This window comes from Pinus tabuliformis, chromosome 1_2 (genome assembly GCF_031772625.1).
Source record: "Pinus tabuliformis cultivar Carrire ecotype Pingquan chromosome 1_2, CPIR1, whole genome shotgun sequence".
NCBI lineage: Eukaryota > Viridiplantae > Streptophyta > Pinopsida > Pinales > Pinaceae > Pinus > Pinus tabuliformis.
This window is the reverse complement of record NC_142298.1, coordinates 1121125750-1121142825: the sequence shown is the minus strand read 5'-3', so window position 1 is coordinate 1121142825 and position 17076 is coordinate 1121125750. Positions and strand designations below refer to the sequence as shown.

General features: G+C 33.6%; 1 protein-coding gene across 3 annotated transcripts in view; it reads right to left on the bottom strand.

Moving 5' to 3' along the window:
• LOC149210073 (antimicrobial ginkbilobin-2-like protein) overlaps nucleotides 1-12596 on the bottom strand; it is a 66921-nt gene extending 54325 nt beyond the window's left edge. The window contains exons 1-3 of one of the 3 annotated variants that reach the window (XR_016252925.1): nucleotides 11685-12596; nucleotides 11193-11327; nucleotides 11046-11083 (exon numbers count right to left, since the gene is read on the bottom strand). Coding sequence is in view for 2 of the 3 variants with exons in the window: in XM_089396609.1 (XP_089252735.1) it covers nucleotides 11242-11327; nucleotides 11685-12408 (810 nt within the window). In the remaining variant the exon portion in view is untranslated. Of the gene's footprint in view, nucleotides 1-10845; nucleotides 11084-11192; nucleotides 11328-11684 lie in introns of those variants that run through there. The other 2 variants (XM_089396609.1, XM_089396608.1) reach the window with 2 other exon arrangements.
• Between the last annotated feature and the right edge of the window lie 4480 nt (nucleotides 12597-17076).

The window sequence follows — 17076 nt, the reverse complement described above, 5'->3', positions numbered from 1 at the left end:
GAGTCACCTGCCACATATCCTGCCCATGTGTCCCTGCCACCGTACATGCCACGTCACCGTCTGTACAGGATGACGTCATCATGTTGACGTCATCCTGCCACATCATCATGCTGATGTCATCGCTGACGTCACCCGCCGTACGAAGTCACATCGACTGACATCATGCTGACATCATCATCACTTTTTGGGCGCAAAGGCGAAAATCGCACTCCGGAGCCCTGAAATCAGTTTCTGAGGCATTTTTTGGGCGCCTAGCGCAAATCGCTCATCGCTGGATTTTTTAGGCCGAAATGGGGAATCTTCAGGGAATCTTTTTATTATGCAGCCCCCAAGAAGCCCGAAAGGCACCGAATGAGCCGTTTTTCTTTGCGAGGCACTCAGGAAGGAGCAGAAAGCAGTTTTGAAGGAAACAGAGAGCCGAACAGCGGCCATTAATTTGTGATTAGACACACAGCACGTCAGAGCAGCATCCCGATTTATTGCCAAAGAGTATCAGAGGAAGAAGAAGAGCCAAAGAGTATCAGCAAAGATTTTTTAGGGGCTCGAAGCACCTGTACATTAATGAGTCCCTCAGAAAGGTCAAGTCAGGAGGCGTAAGCCCATCAGAGCTCTCAAATCACAGTCAAAAGCATTCAATACCGCCGAACAGCAAGGGAGCAAAGACCAATGCGCAGTTATGATAGACGAAAAGCACAGAGCCACCAGGACAGACATTAACTCATTTTGATACAGCTGCCCCCAGCATAGCTCAAAGATATTTTCTTGCATTTATTTCTGGATAAGATTAGGTTAAAGTAGTCAGTTTTCTTTCAGACCTGTTAGGTCAGTTGTAATAGATAATTTTGGATAATCTTCCCTCTATATACCACCCTCTGTATTGTTTAAAGGGTTGGTTGGTTGATAGTCTTGAGTAGAGACTCGCACTGTATACCTGATATGTTTTCTGTAATCAAACACTGCTGAAAAGCTTGGAGGAATGACTGTCTGCTCTGTGTCTAATGGTTTGAAGAAGTGAATTTGGAATTCTTGTGCTGCAACATGATTCAACAAGTTCTCCTACCTTTGTTTTTCCATTGATATACCATCTAAAATAGCAGAAAGAAAGAATAGTCTAGACTTGGTTTAACTGCCCTCTATGCTCATTTTTTGTTGTTTCTTTATGTTTTCCTCTGGATTAGTCATGAATATGAATTCCCTACGGCTCATATTTCCCCTAATTCATTCATCTTTGACAGTTGTTTAGGAATTCTTAATTGCTCCTAGATAGAGCTCATTCACCTTCCCCCTTTTAAGCTGAGTGAGAGATTCTTTGTTGCCTCTCATTCCTTATCCCTCATTCCATCCTTTTAAACTTAAGTGTTGTTTCATGAGCAGCTACCTTGCTCCTTATTTCTCTTGTGACCAAGAAAACGCACCAGCAGTCCGACTCCTTGACTCCACGCCCAATGGTTTGAAACTTACCAAACTATGTTTTGCCTCTCTACTTGAGACATCTTCCTTCCCACCAAAATCAAAACAAAAACCCCTGAACTCAATAGCTAGCCTAAAATCATTTTCAACAAAGCTAAATCTGAAAGAGAGAGCCCTCTCTGACTGCAGGTAGGCTAGGACCTGCAGCCCAAATTTGGTTTGTGGTTACCTCGGCCGTATTCCCTTGGGAGTCAAAGGGAACAACCTAAGTGATAACATAAAACATTCCTGTGATGCAAAAATTTGTTGATGTGTTTCTGGAAGAGATTCTCGTATTGCCACCCAAGAGAGACATAGATTTTACCATCGAATTGGTGCCAGGGGCAGCCCCCATATCGCGAGCACCCTACAGAATGAGCACACCAGAATTGAAAGAGTTAAAGATGCAATTACAGGAGTTGTTAGACAAAAACTACATTCGTCCCAGTGTGTCACCCTGGGGAGCCCCGGTGTTGTTTGTTAAGAAGAAAGACGAGACCCTATGCACGTGTATGGATTATCGTCAATTGAATAAATTGACAATAAAAAATAAGTATCCTCTACCCCATGTTAATGAACTTTTTGATCAAGTAAAAGGGGCAACGGTATTCTAAAATATTGATTTGCTATCAGGGTATCATCAAATAAGGATTAAAGAAGAAGACACAGCTAAAACTGCTTTTAGAACACGATATGGTCATTATGAGTTTGTGGTGTTACCCTTTGGGTTAACCAATGCCCCCGCAACTTTTATGTGTTCAATGAACAACATATTTCATCAGTATTTCGATAAGTTTGTGCTAATTTTTATTGATGATACACTGATATATTCCCGAACTATGGAGGAGCATAAGGAGCACCTCAAATTGGTACTGCAAACCCTTTGAGAACACCAATTATACGCCAAGTTCAGCAAGTGTGATTTCTTTAAGGAACAAATACAATATTTGGGATATATAATCATTAAATAAGGGATCGCGGTGGATCCCGAAAAGATAAGGACCATAATGAAATGGTCGGTACCAAAGGATGTGGCAGACATCAGATCCTTCATGACACTAGCAGGTTATACAGATGGTTTGTAGAAGGATTTTCAAGAGTAGATTATCTTATCACTTCTTTATAGAAAAAGGGAAGAAGCTTTAGATGGACCCCAGAATGCCAAAATTTTTTTGAGCAACTTAAGCATCTGCTCACCACCACACCCATTCTAAGCATAGCCAATCCTAGTAAAGATTATGTGTTTTGCACGGACACAAGTAAGGAAGGGATAGGAGGCGTGTTAATGCAAGAAGGGAAGGTAATTGCTTGCGAGTCAAGAAAATTAAAAGAGCATGAGCAGAAATATTCCGCTTATGATCTAGAGTTGGAAGCTATCATTCATGCTTTAAAAATGTGGCAACATTATCTTATGGGAAGAATTTTTTTATTATTGACAAACCACCACAATCTGACCAATTATTTTAGCCAACCCACCTTAAATGCTAGGCAAGCACAGTGGGTGGAATTCTTAAGTGGTTTTGATTTCAAGATCAAGCATTTGAAAGAGCAAGATAACTGGGTGGCGGACACTTTAATTCGAAAATTACAATGTCTATATGAGATTTGTTGCAGCGAAGGGAAAATCACCTTCAAAGAAATGATTAAAAAGGCAGCAGAACAAGATACCACATATCAGCAAATAAAACAGCAAGATCAGCACTCAACCAGCAAGGAAAATCAGCAAGGCTATGTAATGGATGCTACTGGAATTTTGTATTATAAGAAAAGGTTGTATGTGCCCAATCAAAACAGCATTAACAACTTGATTTTGGATGAATTTCATAAAAGTCACTATGTTGGACACCTAGGATATCAGAAAATGATCACAACACTCCGAAAAGAATATTATTGGTTGGGTATGAAGTGCCAACAAATTAAAACAAAACACCAACACCCTGCGGGGTTATTACAACCATTACCCATTCCATAGTGGAAGTGGGAAACCATCTCTGTGGACTTCATAATGGGTTTTCCCAAGTCAAAAAAATAACGACTCCATCATGGTGGTGGTGGACAAGTTAAGTAAATCAGCACATTTTATACCTGTGCAATCTACTTACAGAGATGTGCAGATCACCCATATTTTTATGTAGAATATATTTAGGTTGCATGGGTTACCAAAAACAATAATTTCAGACCGTGATGTAAAATTTACATCAGTCTTTTGGAAAACACTGTTTGGAGAATTGGGGACTGAACTGAATTTCAGTACAGCTTATCACCTTCAGACTGACAGACAAACAGAATGGGTGAACCAGGTGGTGGAAAACATGTTAAGAGCATATGTTATGCAACAACCAACCAAGTGGGAAGATTGTCTGCACTTGGTCGAGTTTGCGTACAATAATGGCTATCATACATCATTGCAAATGAGCCCATTTGAAGTATTGTATGGGCGGAAGTGTCATACACCCTCAAGCTAGGGTGGACCGGAAGACAGATTGATGTTAGGTCCCAAAATGCTTAAGGAAATGGAGGAAATGGTTAAGAAGGTACGGTCCAATCTAAAGGCAGCTCAGGATACGCAAAAGAACTTTGCTCACTGGAAAAGGAAGTTTAAGGAATATCAAGTCGGTCATCATGTGTATGTGAGAATTCAAGCAAAAAAGAGCACATTACAATGGAGCGGGTGCACTAATTTGGCACCCCAATTTTGTATACCTTTTTAGGTCTTAGCAAGAATTGGGCTGATAGCATACTAGCTCGCTTTGCCGAGTCATATACGGGTCCACAACATCTTCCATGTTTCTGTGTTAAAAAAATATGTTTATGACCCTAAGCATGTTATCCGCTGGTAGGACATACAGGTAAGAAATATCTCCAGTAAATCAATCTAAATGAGTTTTAGAAAAAAAACTGATTTAAGATGTTGCATGTTTTAGGTCGAGCTGGAAGGAGAAATCTTGGTTGAGCCGCTGAACATCCTTGACCGGAGAGAAGTAATGCTGCGGAAACGAGCTATTACCCAGGTTGAAGTGCAATGGCAGCACTTTGGGCCAGATGAAGCCACCTGGGAAGATGAAGAGCTCATGAAAAAAGCTTATCCAGGGCTGTTCATGGCCAAAAGACATTGGGACGATGTCCGATTTCAGGAGGGGAAGATGTAATGCCGCAGGAAAAAATGTAAATATTTGGTTTTACTGTGGTAAAATACAAACTGAATTTGATAATATTATCTGTTTGAAATTTGATAATATTTGTTTTTATTATTAAAGATAAGAAATGTTTTTCTTTTAAGAGCTGTTAACTTCTCAAGGAGGAAGTTTTGGGAAAAGATAATTGTTGTGATTGCAACCCTAACTACCTCCCCTAACTGGAAGAGTTTCCAGAGAAAAGGAAGAGAGGGAAGGAAAATCTGCGCTGTAGGGACAGGCAGAGGGAAAAAAAAAGGCTAAGTCTGGTGATGATCAGATAGCCATGCACAATGTGCGAGTAACTTGCAGAAGACTGTTGTTTAGCAAGTAAGCTAGGGGGGAGATTCTGGTCCTGAAAGACGAATCTCATGGTCGAGAAATTGAGAGGTAGTAGGAGTCCTAAGCTCGGGTGAACCTTCAAGGAGATCTTTATTAGCTGGAAAGGCCATGTAAGTAAAGAAAACCTCTGAGGGGAAACTATTGTGTAAACTTTTTCATGTATCATACTTTTGTTAAAAGAGGTGCGGAAAGCTTTTCTATAGAGAGTAGCAGATGAATTCGAGAGGAAAGATGGGTGTCCTCTCTCATATATCTTTACAAATATTCGGGTCCTAAACTTCCGGAGCCATTTTGAGGCCCTAAACAACGTTTTTTTTTTGTTGGGAAAAATGGGGCCAACCAGGAACTTGCACTAGTGTTGGCTAGACAGAAGTTGTAGTCCTCGAATAGATATTTCTAACAAAATATTGTGTGTGGCAAACGAAGATCATATGCCAAAGTTACGACCCCGGGAAGTTGATGTACCAATTTATCCAAACAGGGCCCACAGTTTTGGCACTTCATCTTCTAGGGTTAGGGTTTGGAACTTTTAGGGTTTTCCATTATTTCTCAATAATAAATAGGCCTTAGAGCCTCATTGTGACACAATTTAGAGGCATGTAGTTGCCACATCTCTTCTTAGAGATAAGCTACCATTACCCAAGCTAGTCTTATTTCCATTATTTTTGTAAGCATATTTCAGTTCTTTGATATTAACGAAATGAAATTTTATTTCTACTACATCTCTGTGTTTATGGTTATATCCATAATTTTTTGTGTTCTTGTTTAAATTCAACTCAAATAGTAACAATTACTAAACTAGTTCACATGCCACACAAGATAAAGGAAACATAATAATCACCACAAAATTACACATTTCTTTCTTCTAGAATATGTTCACTCTTCTTCCTACACTGATATTAACATCAAGAGTTGTGTTTCTAGTACTTTGGTTGGTGTTCCTATTGTAAGGAATTGTATTTTTGCATAATTTGCATGACAATGATACATGATCCTGCAAAGAAACTGAAGCTCCAAGATGGTGACATGGAAATATTTTGGTTTCAAACAAGAGATAAAGTGTTTAGGATTTATGAGGAAGTCTCAACATCCAATAGCTTTTATATAGTGAAATGGATGATTAGTTGTACTTGCATGGATCTAATACTACTAGAATGGGTTTCTCCATTATTTAGGGTATGCTAGATGATTGAATACATGAAGAGGTTGGGGAAAAAAAAGTTTCTAATGAGTACTCCTTCCCGTCACCATTGCAAAATCTAAATAGAAGATTGAAAGCTTTGTATTCAGGATACATGCCGATTTCTGAAAATATTTCCATAGTGTAGGGTTAGCTAGTTAGTTCCTACAAGCAAGAGCTATATCATTTTCCCCATATATCTGAAGAACATGTCCTGGAGATAATTTCGAAGGAAACTCTCTTTGTTGTAAAGAAAAAACCTCTGCAAGAGGCTAGAAATATATGATTTCGTGATGCATTTTTTTATTTCTTTTTATCTCTTGTCACCCGTGAACTATATTATAGTAATATCAATATTGTCGAGGGTTCATACTATTAGTTAGGTATTTTCCTTTGATAATCAACTATTCACTATTCTCTGAAGGGGAATAGTTCATATCTCTATGCTTCGTATTATATGACATTGTTTTGATATAAATATTTTTTGTTTATTATTTCATGTTTTACAAGTCATTTTAAATAAGTAATTATGGATAAGTTTTTCCTTCTCAAAGCAAGTCCTTTCTCTCTTTCCTCATATTTAGCCATTGGCCACTGAAATGGGTTGGGATTTGCTTACTAGTAAGATAACTACTTTGAGAAAAATGATGGAGCTTCTATGGAAAAGCAAATTGAATCAGTTAAGGCTAGAAAATCTCTCTATTTATGGAAAGCAAGGGTAAGAGGTGAGGATTTCCTTAATTTAGAAAATTTGATGAAGTTGGGGGATATGTATCTCTTACTATTCTAACTGTCTATTATTGGATTTTGGAGAGTAAAAAACAATTTCCTATAAGAATTTTTAGTGCAATATTTTATGCAATTGCAAATTTGTTACATTGATTATCTTTGTGATCATCTCTGCTGCCATTTGGATCTTTCCTACTTCACTACATCCAGTAATTCTAGTCAAAACTGTGACTACAAAACTTGCTCATTATTTTTTGGTAAAAAGGGATGAGACTCAATGAGCGTGTTGATGGAAGCCCACTAGATCCCTTTGTTGCAATTTTTTTCCTTAAATGTCTTGCTCTACAAACTCTTGTAAGGGTAAATATCCTTCGAACTTATGCAAGATTTTCTTGAGTATTAGTAATATAATATATGATTAATTTGTATGAAACACATTACTAACACTCTTATTTTTTGTGCATGCCATATATTGAACACTATTGTGTTTATATTTTAAACCTCTCTTGGATTTCACTTGATAAGGAACTAGTTGTTGGTTACATATATAGATGGTTCTAGTCCTTATTGACTAACACACTTTGTTGTAGTAGTGTATACATTTCCTAAAGTTTGAGATTTCTTCAGAAGTTCTTATTTATTGGAAAAAAAAAATCTTTATATTAATCTCCACAAATTAGAAAGTGGTTAATGGAACTAGAGATTCTGGACATGGTAAATACGCCCATAGGTGTGCACCTAATAGTTCCATTCGAAAATGCAATAAAAGTTAAAATTGGTGATATGAAATGATTTGCAACGAAAAGAGGTCAATAATTGCATTTGTCATTTTTTTGATTCCCCACAAATCCTCTCTTTGTATGTGCTAATTCTAAATAATGCAAGCACATCCATGAACATCATGTTGGAAGCGTATGTGCATATGCATGTATATATCGCACAATTATAGTTAGCAACAAAAATAGACTATGTTCTTTAGCTATTATACTAAGACATGATATCTACAAATGTTCATATTTCCATCTCATCAACAAACATACTAAATACAAAAAACAAAGGAATGTACAACCTCTCTATCTTTTTAGGTCAATGACCTTGATTAACGAATACATAAATACCTTGCCTATAAATATTCCTTTTATTTATATAATTATATTTCCCTTCAAGGATGGTGATGGTGATATTTATCTAATCATGTTTTATCCTCCAATTTGTTGGCTCCTAATACCTGTAATCTTAGCCAATGAGCCTCAGAGTTATAGTTTAAAATAAAAGAAGAGAGGTGAAGGGGGTATATGATAAAATTAGAACTACAAAATTATATACTTTTAGCTAGTCACATAATTGCAGTATGCAAAGTGTATTTAGAATTATAACAAATAATAGCATTCCTTTTGGGCACCAAGTTGTAAGAACAAAGTAGGCATCACTGCCTTGAATTTTTTCTCCATGATAGGGAATTGGACCTGGCACCATAAATAAAGCAAACAAGCCCTTTATAGAATTTGGAAACAATGCTCATTCATGAATGTTGGAGAATAGCCTGAAGAGAAGCATGAACACAGCATAACTCATAATTCATTTGACAACTAATTGTTGTTATTACAAAATACATTAAACAAAAGGTGATCCATCAAATATAATTAAATCTGGTGGCTTAAGAGTTGTCACAATATCCATAATTCTTCTTTTCACTTAGGAATAAGGTACTTGGATTATGTTGCTTGGTAACAACTTAGCATTTATAGATTAGCTTCATCACTACTAGAAGGTTATTACATCATTTTCATTAGATAAACATAATAGATTGAGGCATGACATTACAGTTCTCTCAAACTAAATTGATGGGTTAAGAATCACTATATAGTGCCAACTACCAAGACTCTAAAAAACCCAAAACTATGAAGGATATCCTTTCATGGTCATGTAAAATATATGGTATCAATTAGGTAGCCTCATACCCAATTGAAATTAATTTTCCTTGTTACTTTATGTTAGTGGAAACACCAAAATTTCTCCTTTATGGGTTCACAGAGAAAAAATGGAGTTTAATGTTATGGGCATGTGGTCACTATATTTGTTGTCAAACTCAATGGATATTGGAAATTTATTACCAATATTTGATATTTATTTCTTGCAGAATGACAGTTAAGAAATTGAATGGTTGACTTGGCCATGGTATGGGTGCATATGTTTCTCAACCAAAATTAATTGATGTTATAGAAAATCATATTATTACATTTGTTGCATGTGGTAAATACCACACATGTGCACTTGTTGAGATCAATAACTTTTACACATGGGGTGATGGTAGCCACCATGTTGATCTCAAGGGGCATGAGATCAATGTTTGTTGTGGGGTTCCCAGAAATTACTCTCGTTGTTATAGGATTTCAAAATCAACTACATTTCTTATGGAATGTGGCATCACTACTACAGAATATAGGTAGATAAGAAATTTATTTAAGACAAAATTATTGTTTCTTTAAATGGTGCTAGCTCAATGGAAGAACACTTTCCTTATAAGTAGGAGGTTGGTGGTTCGATTCCACTGTGCCCTAATAGAAATTAATCAATGATATTGTAGTTTATTTAAATATAATATTTTATTGTCTCTAGAGAGATAATAGCTAGGATTAAAGACGCATTGTCTTTATAAAGACAATATGTCTTTAATCCAAACTATTTTCTCTAGAGAGACAAAAATGAAATTGCCCCCTAAGAGAAAATAATAATTGTGTTACATATTGCTTTTATAGAGATAATTTTTTAAGACAATAAGTTGAAGCACTCACTTAAAGATAATATTTAGGACAATAGATAAAGAATAAAATCCTAATAAGGGATTTTCAAACTGGTTGTGTGAAATTTAGAAGAGTTTCAAAAACCATTTTTCGGGAAATTTGGGAAGTTGTTATCCAAAAAGAGACCACAAGGCAAATAGGGAAAATTGAAAGTTATGCATGGAACCATCTAGAAATCTCTTGGTGTTGATTGAAAGGTGAAATTTTACAAGAGCCACAAAGGCTTATACATTTTTCAAACTTGTATGTGTGGAATTTGAACGAGTCCCAAAAGCCATTTGGGGAAACATGGGAAGTTGTTAACTAACAAGAGACCAAAAGGTGAATGGGGAAAAATGAAAATTAAGGAGGGAATGATCCCGATATCTCTCAATGTTGATCAAAATGTTAAAGCTTACAACTGTCCCAAAGGTTTATGTGATGCTTAGTGCCTCAAATTTCAAGGTAAAACTTACAAATGGTGGAGCAATAGCTAATTTTTTATGGAAAAGATTAATGTTTGCAAATGCCTAGTAGGTATTGCAATAGCTTTAGATGATAAGTTCATAGTAGAAGATCTACAATGCACTAAAGGTGTTCGGGAGAGTTTATAGTAGCTTTAGATGATTAGTTCATAGAAGAAGATCTAAAGATGCACTAAAATTTTTAAAGTTTGTAAATGAGAATTTCTATTTTTGTGAACACCTTTCAAGATTGATAAAAAATTTAAAGTTGGGAAAATATTTGATATATCTTTTTGACTTGCATATTAAAGAACATTTGCATAGCCTTAGAAATTACAGTGAACTTCACTCTTTTGGAGACGGAGAAAGAGAAACAAATATTAACCATAACTTAAATTTTAGATATAAAAATATAGATATTATAATAATTTAAATTTTATTAATTAAAAATTAACTTAGAAATTACAATAGAAAAATATTATAAAAATGAAAATAATCTGATAAAATAAAAAATTAGTAATAGATTAGAAAAATACTATAAAGATCAAACTAATAATATAAAATTGGAAAAATACTGTGAAATAAAAAAATATATAAATTAGAAAAATATTGTGAAATGAAAAAATACAAATGGGTTAAAATTATGGGAACATAGAAATATGTGAATTCACAAAAGTAAATATTACAGGAACCTAAAATGACATTTTAACATAAAGTATAATGTCTTACATTTTAAAAATACCGAATCATTAAAATTAAAGTGGGGAGAAGGTCCGAATAAAGTATCTCGTTGGAAAAGACTAATTGATAACATGACTTTTGCCTACCAGCTTTGAAAATTTTACACACCGTTTCTGCCCTATATAAACATATATCAAATCATTCTAAACCAACCAACGGAACAGGCCGTAAACAGAAACCAATGTTGACGTGGATAAGGAGAGCCTGCATTGTTCCATCTGCCTGCGTACATAAAAACCAGAAGTCAAACATTAGTGGTATTATTTTTTGTCAAAAATAAAAGGATGAGCCAGCCAGGCAAACATAAAGAGACGTGCACATGTATAGTTACCTCCATATTGACACAGACTATGATTCAAATCACAGTAGCAGAGCCATTTTCACATTAACAGCGCCAGCAAAACAGTAAGCAGAAGCACAGCTCTCCCAACCCCCAATTTCATCGGTAATTTTCCTGATTGATTAGCTGTAAAACAAAATGTATTTATTATTAATGAATAATATATTCCTTTACCAATAGAAATAATTGGCATTGTAAGGATTATTCAGAGTGAGAAATTCAGGACTATCAATAATTCTGGAGTACCCAAATTCTTGAACTTCACCATTATAATTAGGATTTTCAAAAAATGCTATCAAATATAGTAATTTCCATTATTTTCCAAGCCTCCTTAAGGCTTATGGCTACTACGGCGAAACTAAGTACCCGTTACTCTGATAAAAACGGCATAAATGAAGAGAAATGCAAAAAGAAATATTACTGAAAAGTGATTGGTTTGATAAAAATGGCAGAAATGAAAGGAAAGCAAAAAAGGAATATTACTTGAAAGCGATTGATTAGATAGCAGGACATAGCAGCTCTCCATATAAATTGCGGAATAATCATATGGATAAGTTTGAAGCTGTTTCGTTGCATTGGCCAAGCAGTTAGAGCAATTGGAGGTGGATATAACTCTGTAGCACTGAACGAGAGCGTAGATCTTATGACCTGAAGAATCAACGCTCGGCCCTGCCGCGAATCTCTTTATCGATGTAGAAGCTTCAATGGATAGATTGGAAACAAGATTTATAAAAGCCATTTCTTGCCCCTTCATGAATTGATTAGCAACAAAAGCCAAATTACGTGTCCCTGTAGCAATGAAGCTGCTGTCGTTCCGGTAGTACAATTCGCACATAGGCAACCACGTTCGACATTCAACTTCGTTTCCGCACAATATAGTAGCATTATTCCTTATATTCTGACAGCAATCGGAACATTCCTTTTGCGATGCGTCTCCCCTGCACTGGAGAAGCCCATAAACTTTGTTGGGAGATTCGCCATACGAAGAAACATTTACCCCTGTCGAAGGCGTGTTCTGAACAAGATCATCCAAAACGTTGTTCAAATTTGTCGCAAATTGGTCGCCATACGTGTACGTCCGGTTGTCGCCAAACGAAGCAAAGGTTGCGTACGGGACCTGTGCCTTGCACTGCGCTATCAAGAGGGCGAATAGTAGAATCATGGAGTGCCTTAAACTCCCATTCTGCCATTGGATTAATGTACTCATATTGGCAAATACAACAGCTGATACCCTCTGTCTCAGGGTTCAATCGCAAGCAAGAGTATGTAAGTCCAAGCACGCTAATACCCTCTATGGATATCTCTCAGGAACTGCAGGAGTGAGTGTGGACGTTCAACAATCAAAACTATATAATCCCTTCAAAATCGTGGTCAATTTTGCTGGGGCGGCTCACAATTCTTGAATATGCAAAAATTCTTGAATATGCAAAAGCCAAGTGAAGAAGCTCACGTTTAACAATGCGTGCCCAGGCGTATGACCGTCAAGTCTGTTGCCGTGACTCTCACGACTCATGGAATATGCAAAGTCATATGGCTGTTTGCACAGCTCAACACAGCGGTGCGATTATTTAAATTGCTCTCTAATCGGTACATTGATACGTGTGAGCGTGTGAGCTGTGTTTATTTTAGAATAAGGTTTTCACAAATTTAGTTAGGCATTGTCTGATAAGGACTCGAAGTTTGATATCTGTAACAGGGATTTCTAAAAACTCTCACACAGAGATATAATGTGAGGATAAGGCATATGAGGGAGAGTTTGGCACGGAAGTGGACGTCTCATCTCTTTCCACGCCCCAGTGTAAATGTGTCATCTCTTATTTGAATGCCAATTTTACTGATTTTTTTTTTTTACATCAACTATGTTAAATAACCATCATGAAATTTTTTGTACCTTTCAGGTAAGATTAGTAAGAATGGTATAAACCTTCATTTATGTAAACATGATATTAATGATATTAATTTATGTGAATATGATATTAATTAATGTAACAAGAACAAAGTCTAATTAGATGGTTGATATAAACATTCCTTCATGCAAAAGTGATATTAATTAATGTAACAAGAACAAAATCTAATTGCATAACAATTCTAAATAGTCAACAGATTAAGTCCATAATTGATATAATTAATTTTTGATTATCTCATAATAACAATTTAAGTTACAAAGATCAAAAAAATATTTCTGCTTTCATAACATATCAATAGTGATGAATCAAATTTATCTATTAACAAAGTTTATAATTATTTTTCTATTTTATTTTATTTTTACATTATTAAAATAAAATAATTAAAATTTAAAGTAATAGTAACATAGAAATAATTTAACGCACAAATAAATATAAATAATTTCAAATTAACACAAAAATTACAATTCCATTGTTAAAATGATCCTGTTGTTTTCTTTTACTATAATATATATATATAAATAAAATGAACAATGGGATGGTGAGGACGCTAGACTTGCATAACACAAACAAATACTAATTTTAATATTATAATAATTAAAAGATAATATAATACTAATTTTAATATTATAATGTTTAAAAAATAATATTATGTAATTAAAATATAATATTTCTTTATTATAATATTATTTTAATTTTAATATAATATAGTTTTATAATATTTAATTCAAGAACATCATAGCATTATATTAAAGACATCATCATACCATTATATTAAAGACATTGTTATAATATTATATTATAATATTTAATTTAGGAACATTATAGTATTATACTAAATATATTATTATAACATTGTAATTTTTAAAATTTAAATATTAATTAATGTTATTATATGAGGTAAGATAAAATAGGTTAATTTTAGGAATTTATTAAAAATTTAAATATTATATAATATAAGATAAAATATTTTAAGTGTAGAAAGTCATTAAAGTAACATATACTAAAAATTATTGAAATTTTCATAAATTGTTCAAAAAATGTAAGCTCTTAAGTTGAATTTATATTATTTTAATGTTAATATATTTCCTTTTATACTAGAATAAAAATAAATACATTGATTTGATTGTACATGTTATTTTCTATTCCTAGTTTCTTGATTGTACTGAATTTATTGATTTTAATGTAAATGCTGATTTATAATCTTATTTTATTGTATATGTAATAATATGAGTGTAGTTGTTAATCTATCATGTAAATATATTGCATCTATTTTAATGTATACATTTCTATTGTAGTAATAATATTAATTAATATATAGTTTACTCCATAGATTGAGTGTAATTTCAATTACCAACACTATTTATATATATCCTAATATATTATTTTGTTATCTTTCCTTCTTCCTCAATGAAAGATAGCATATGTTGAAACTCTCTATATAATAGATGACTTTGAGAATACGACTCTACTTGAATTCAAATTCCTTGAGAGACATATTATGCAAATCAAAAAAGAGAAGATGATTTATATTTGTGATAAACACCATGAACCACAACAATGAGGCATTAGTGTGCACATTTTAAAATGAAATATCTTAAACATATTTAGAATTATTAGATCCGTGTTTGTGCATTACTCAAACTATCCTATATCCATCTTAACTCCATATTCAAGCAAAGAAGGATCACATTTGTAGACATGCAAATATTTCCTCAAATTTTGCACTCAAAAAGAGATTTGCATCTTTTTTTATCTCTCTCAATGCTTGATAGATATGGTGTTAAGATAAATCTAGGCTAATTAATTAAACTCCATATTACCCACCTATAAAATTACACATCCTTCTCATATTGGATTATAAAAAATACAAAGAAATAATAACTAGAAGAACTCTATTTTTCTATGGGGTGATGGTAAACAATACTTAAAATAAATGGTTTCATGATTTTATACTAATATAATGAATGCCAAAACTAATCTTTTCATATTGAATGCATAGGATTCAAGGATTCCTAAAGAGCATGTGGGTTGGATACGGGTGCTCAGAAATATTAGAGAAAACTTATTTAATGCATATAAATTGTAGATAAACGATATTTGAAATAGTGACTAGTAAAATGTTAATGGTGACCATTAAATCTTAATTAGCCATTTTTGAAAAAATTCCCAAAATAGAATAAAATTGAAATTTAAACATGGAACAATTCAGAAACCTCTTGATGTTGATTAAAAGATTAAAGTTTACAACGATCACAAAGACATGCAATTTTCAAATTTGAGTGTGAAAATTAGAAAAACTTGGGAAGTTGTTAACCAAAAAGAGACTAAAAGGTAAATGGGGAAAATTGAAAATTAATCATAAAACTATTTTAATATCTGTTGGTGTTCATCAAAAAGTTAAAGTTTAAAATGATCTCAAAGGCGCGATTGGTTAAGTGCCTGGATTCCAAGATAGAAAAGTTAAGGTTTAAAATAATTCCAAAGACACGATGATTGGATTAGTGTTTGAAGAGTTCGAGTTTAAAATAATCCTAAAAGCATGATGATTGGCTTACTACCTAGGATTTCAAGATAGAACTAACCAAACGTAGGGCAATATTTTTTTGATAAAAAAATCAAATTTTGTAAATGCCTCGCAGGAATTGCATTAGATTTAGATGATAAGTTCACAGTAGAAGAGTTCCCGGGCAACGAGGGTTTTGGTAGTTTTTAAAGTAATTTTAAATGATCAATTCATTTTCGAAGATATGCAAGATGAGGAAGGCGTAGGGTATGGCAAACGTGATTTATTTATTTATTTTTCCAGAGAACTTACGTGAATTCTCAACTTTTGGTGGCTTATCAAAAGTTCAATGTGAAAATTTTTTTGATATGTCTTTCGATTTGGATATTGAAAAAAGTTTTACATAATTTTAAAAACTTCATTCTTCTGGAGGTGAGATAAAAAAACAAATATTAATGAGTTTTAGATATAATAATATAAATAGTATGATAGTTTAAATTTTATTAATTAAAAAATATAGTACAAATTATATTAAAAAATATTATAAAACAAAAAATAATATTATAAAATAAATTTTTACTAACAAATTAAATAAAAAATGAAATGAAAAACAATATGAATAGTTTAAAATTGTGATAGTATCATAGGAATATGTGGATTATGTTTATTTTCAAAAACAAATATTATGAAAACTTAAAATGACATTTTTAATATTAAGTATAGCTAAAAATAAATATCTTGTTAGTAGTGACAAAATCGAATATTTTAAGAATACAAAACCTTAAAATATAAAATGATAAATTTTTACACATAGATATTATATATGTAAATGCCTTCATCTTTGTACTACACTGAATCTGCATATAAATTTTGTTACCCCTATTGATCATCATAGATACTCTTAATGTAAAATGAATCGATGGCAGATGGAACGCCCTCACAGAGAAAACGAGGACAAGCTTTTCATGATGACTCCACGATGTAACTTAGGATGAATAGACTATGGTAATTAGAAGAAAATGCTTTTTCACGTGTTGCATATAAAATTTATTTGTTGGTCTTTCCTCTATTCGGCCGATTAGGGGAAGAGTTTTTCCATCATGGTCGCAAGTCAAGGTATGCACCAGTCTAATAAACAGGGGTATATAGTTACGTGCAGTGGTGGATGGGGTAATGCCAGACATTTTTGGAGAGAACATTATCCTAAGAAAGTTAAAGAAGAAGGGATCATTTGCCCAAATATATCGTCTTCCTACGCCATTCCCATTCATGGCACTTATCATGTCTATAATGGTTAAAGAGGCCAATGAGTTGTGAACTTTGTTTCCTTGTTTTCTGCCACATCCAATTTGCATCAGTACCACAAGTTTCTCAATCACGCCTTCTTGAATAGCTTTTAACGCTACACAAAGACTGTTCGAGTAATGACAAAGCATCCATGGTATAGACAATGCAAATTCAATCT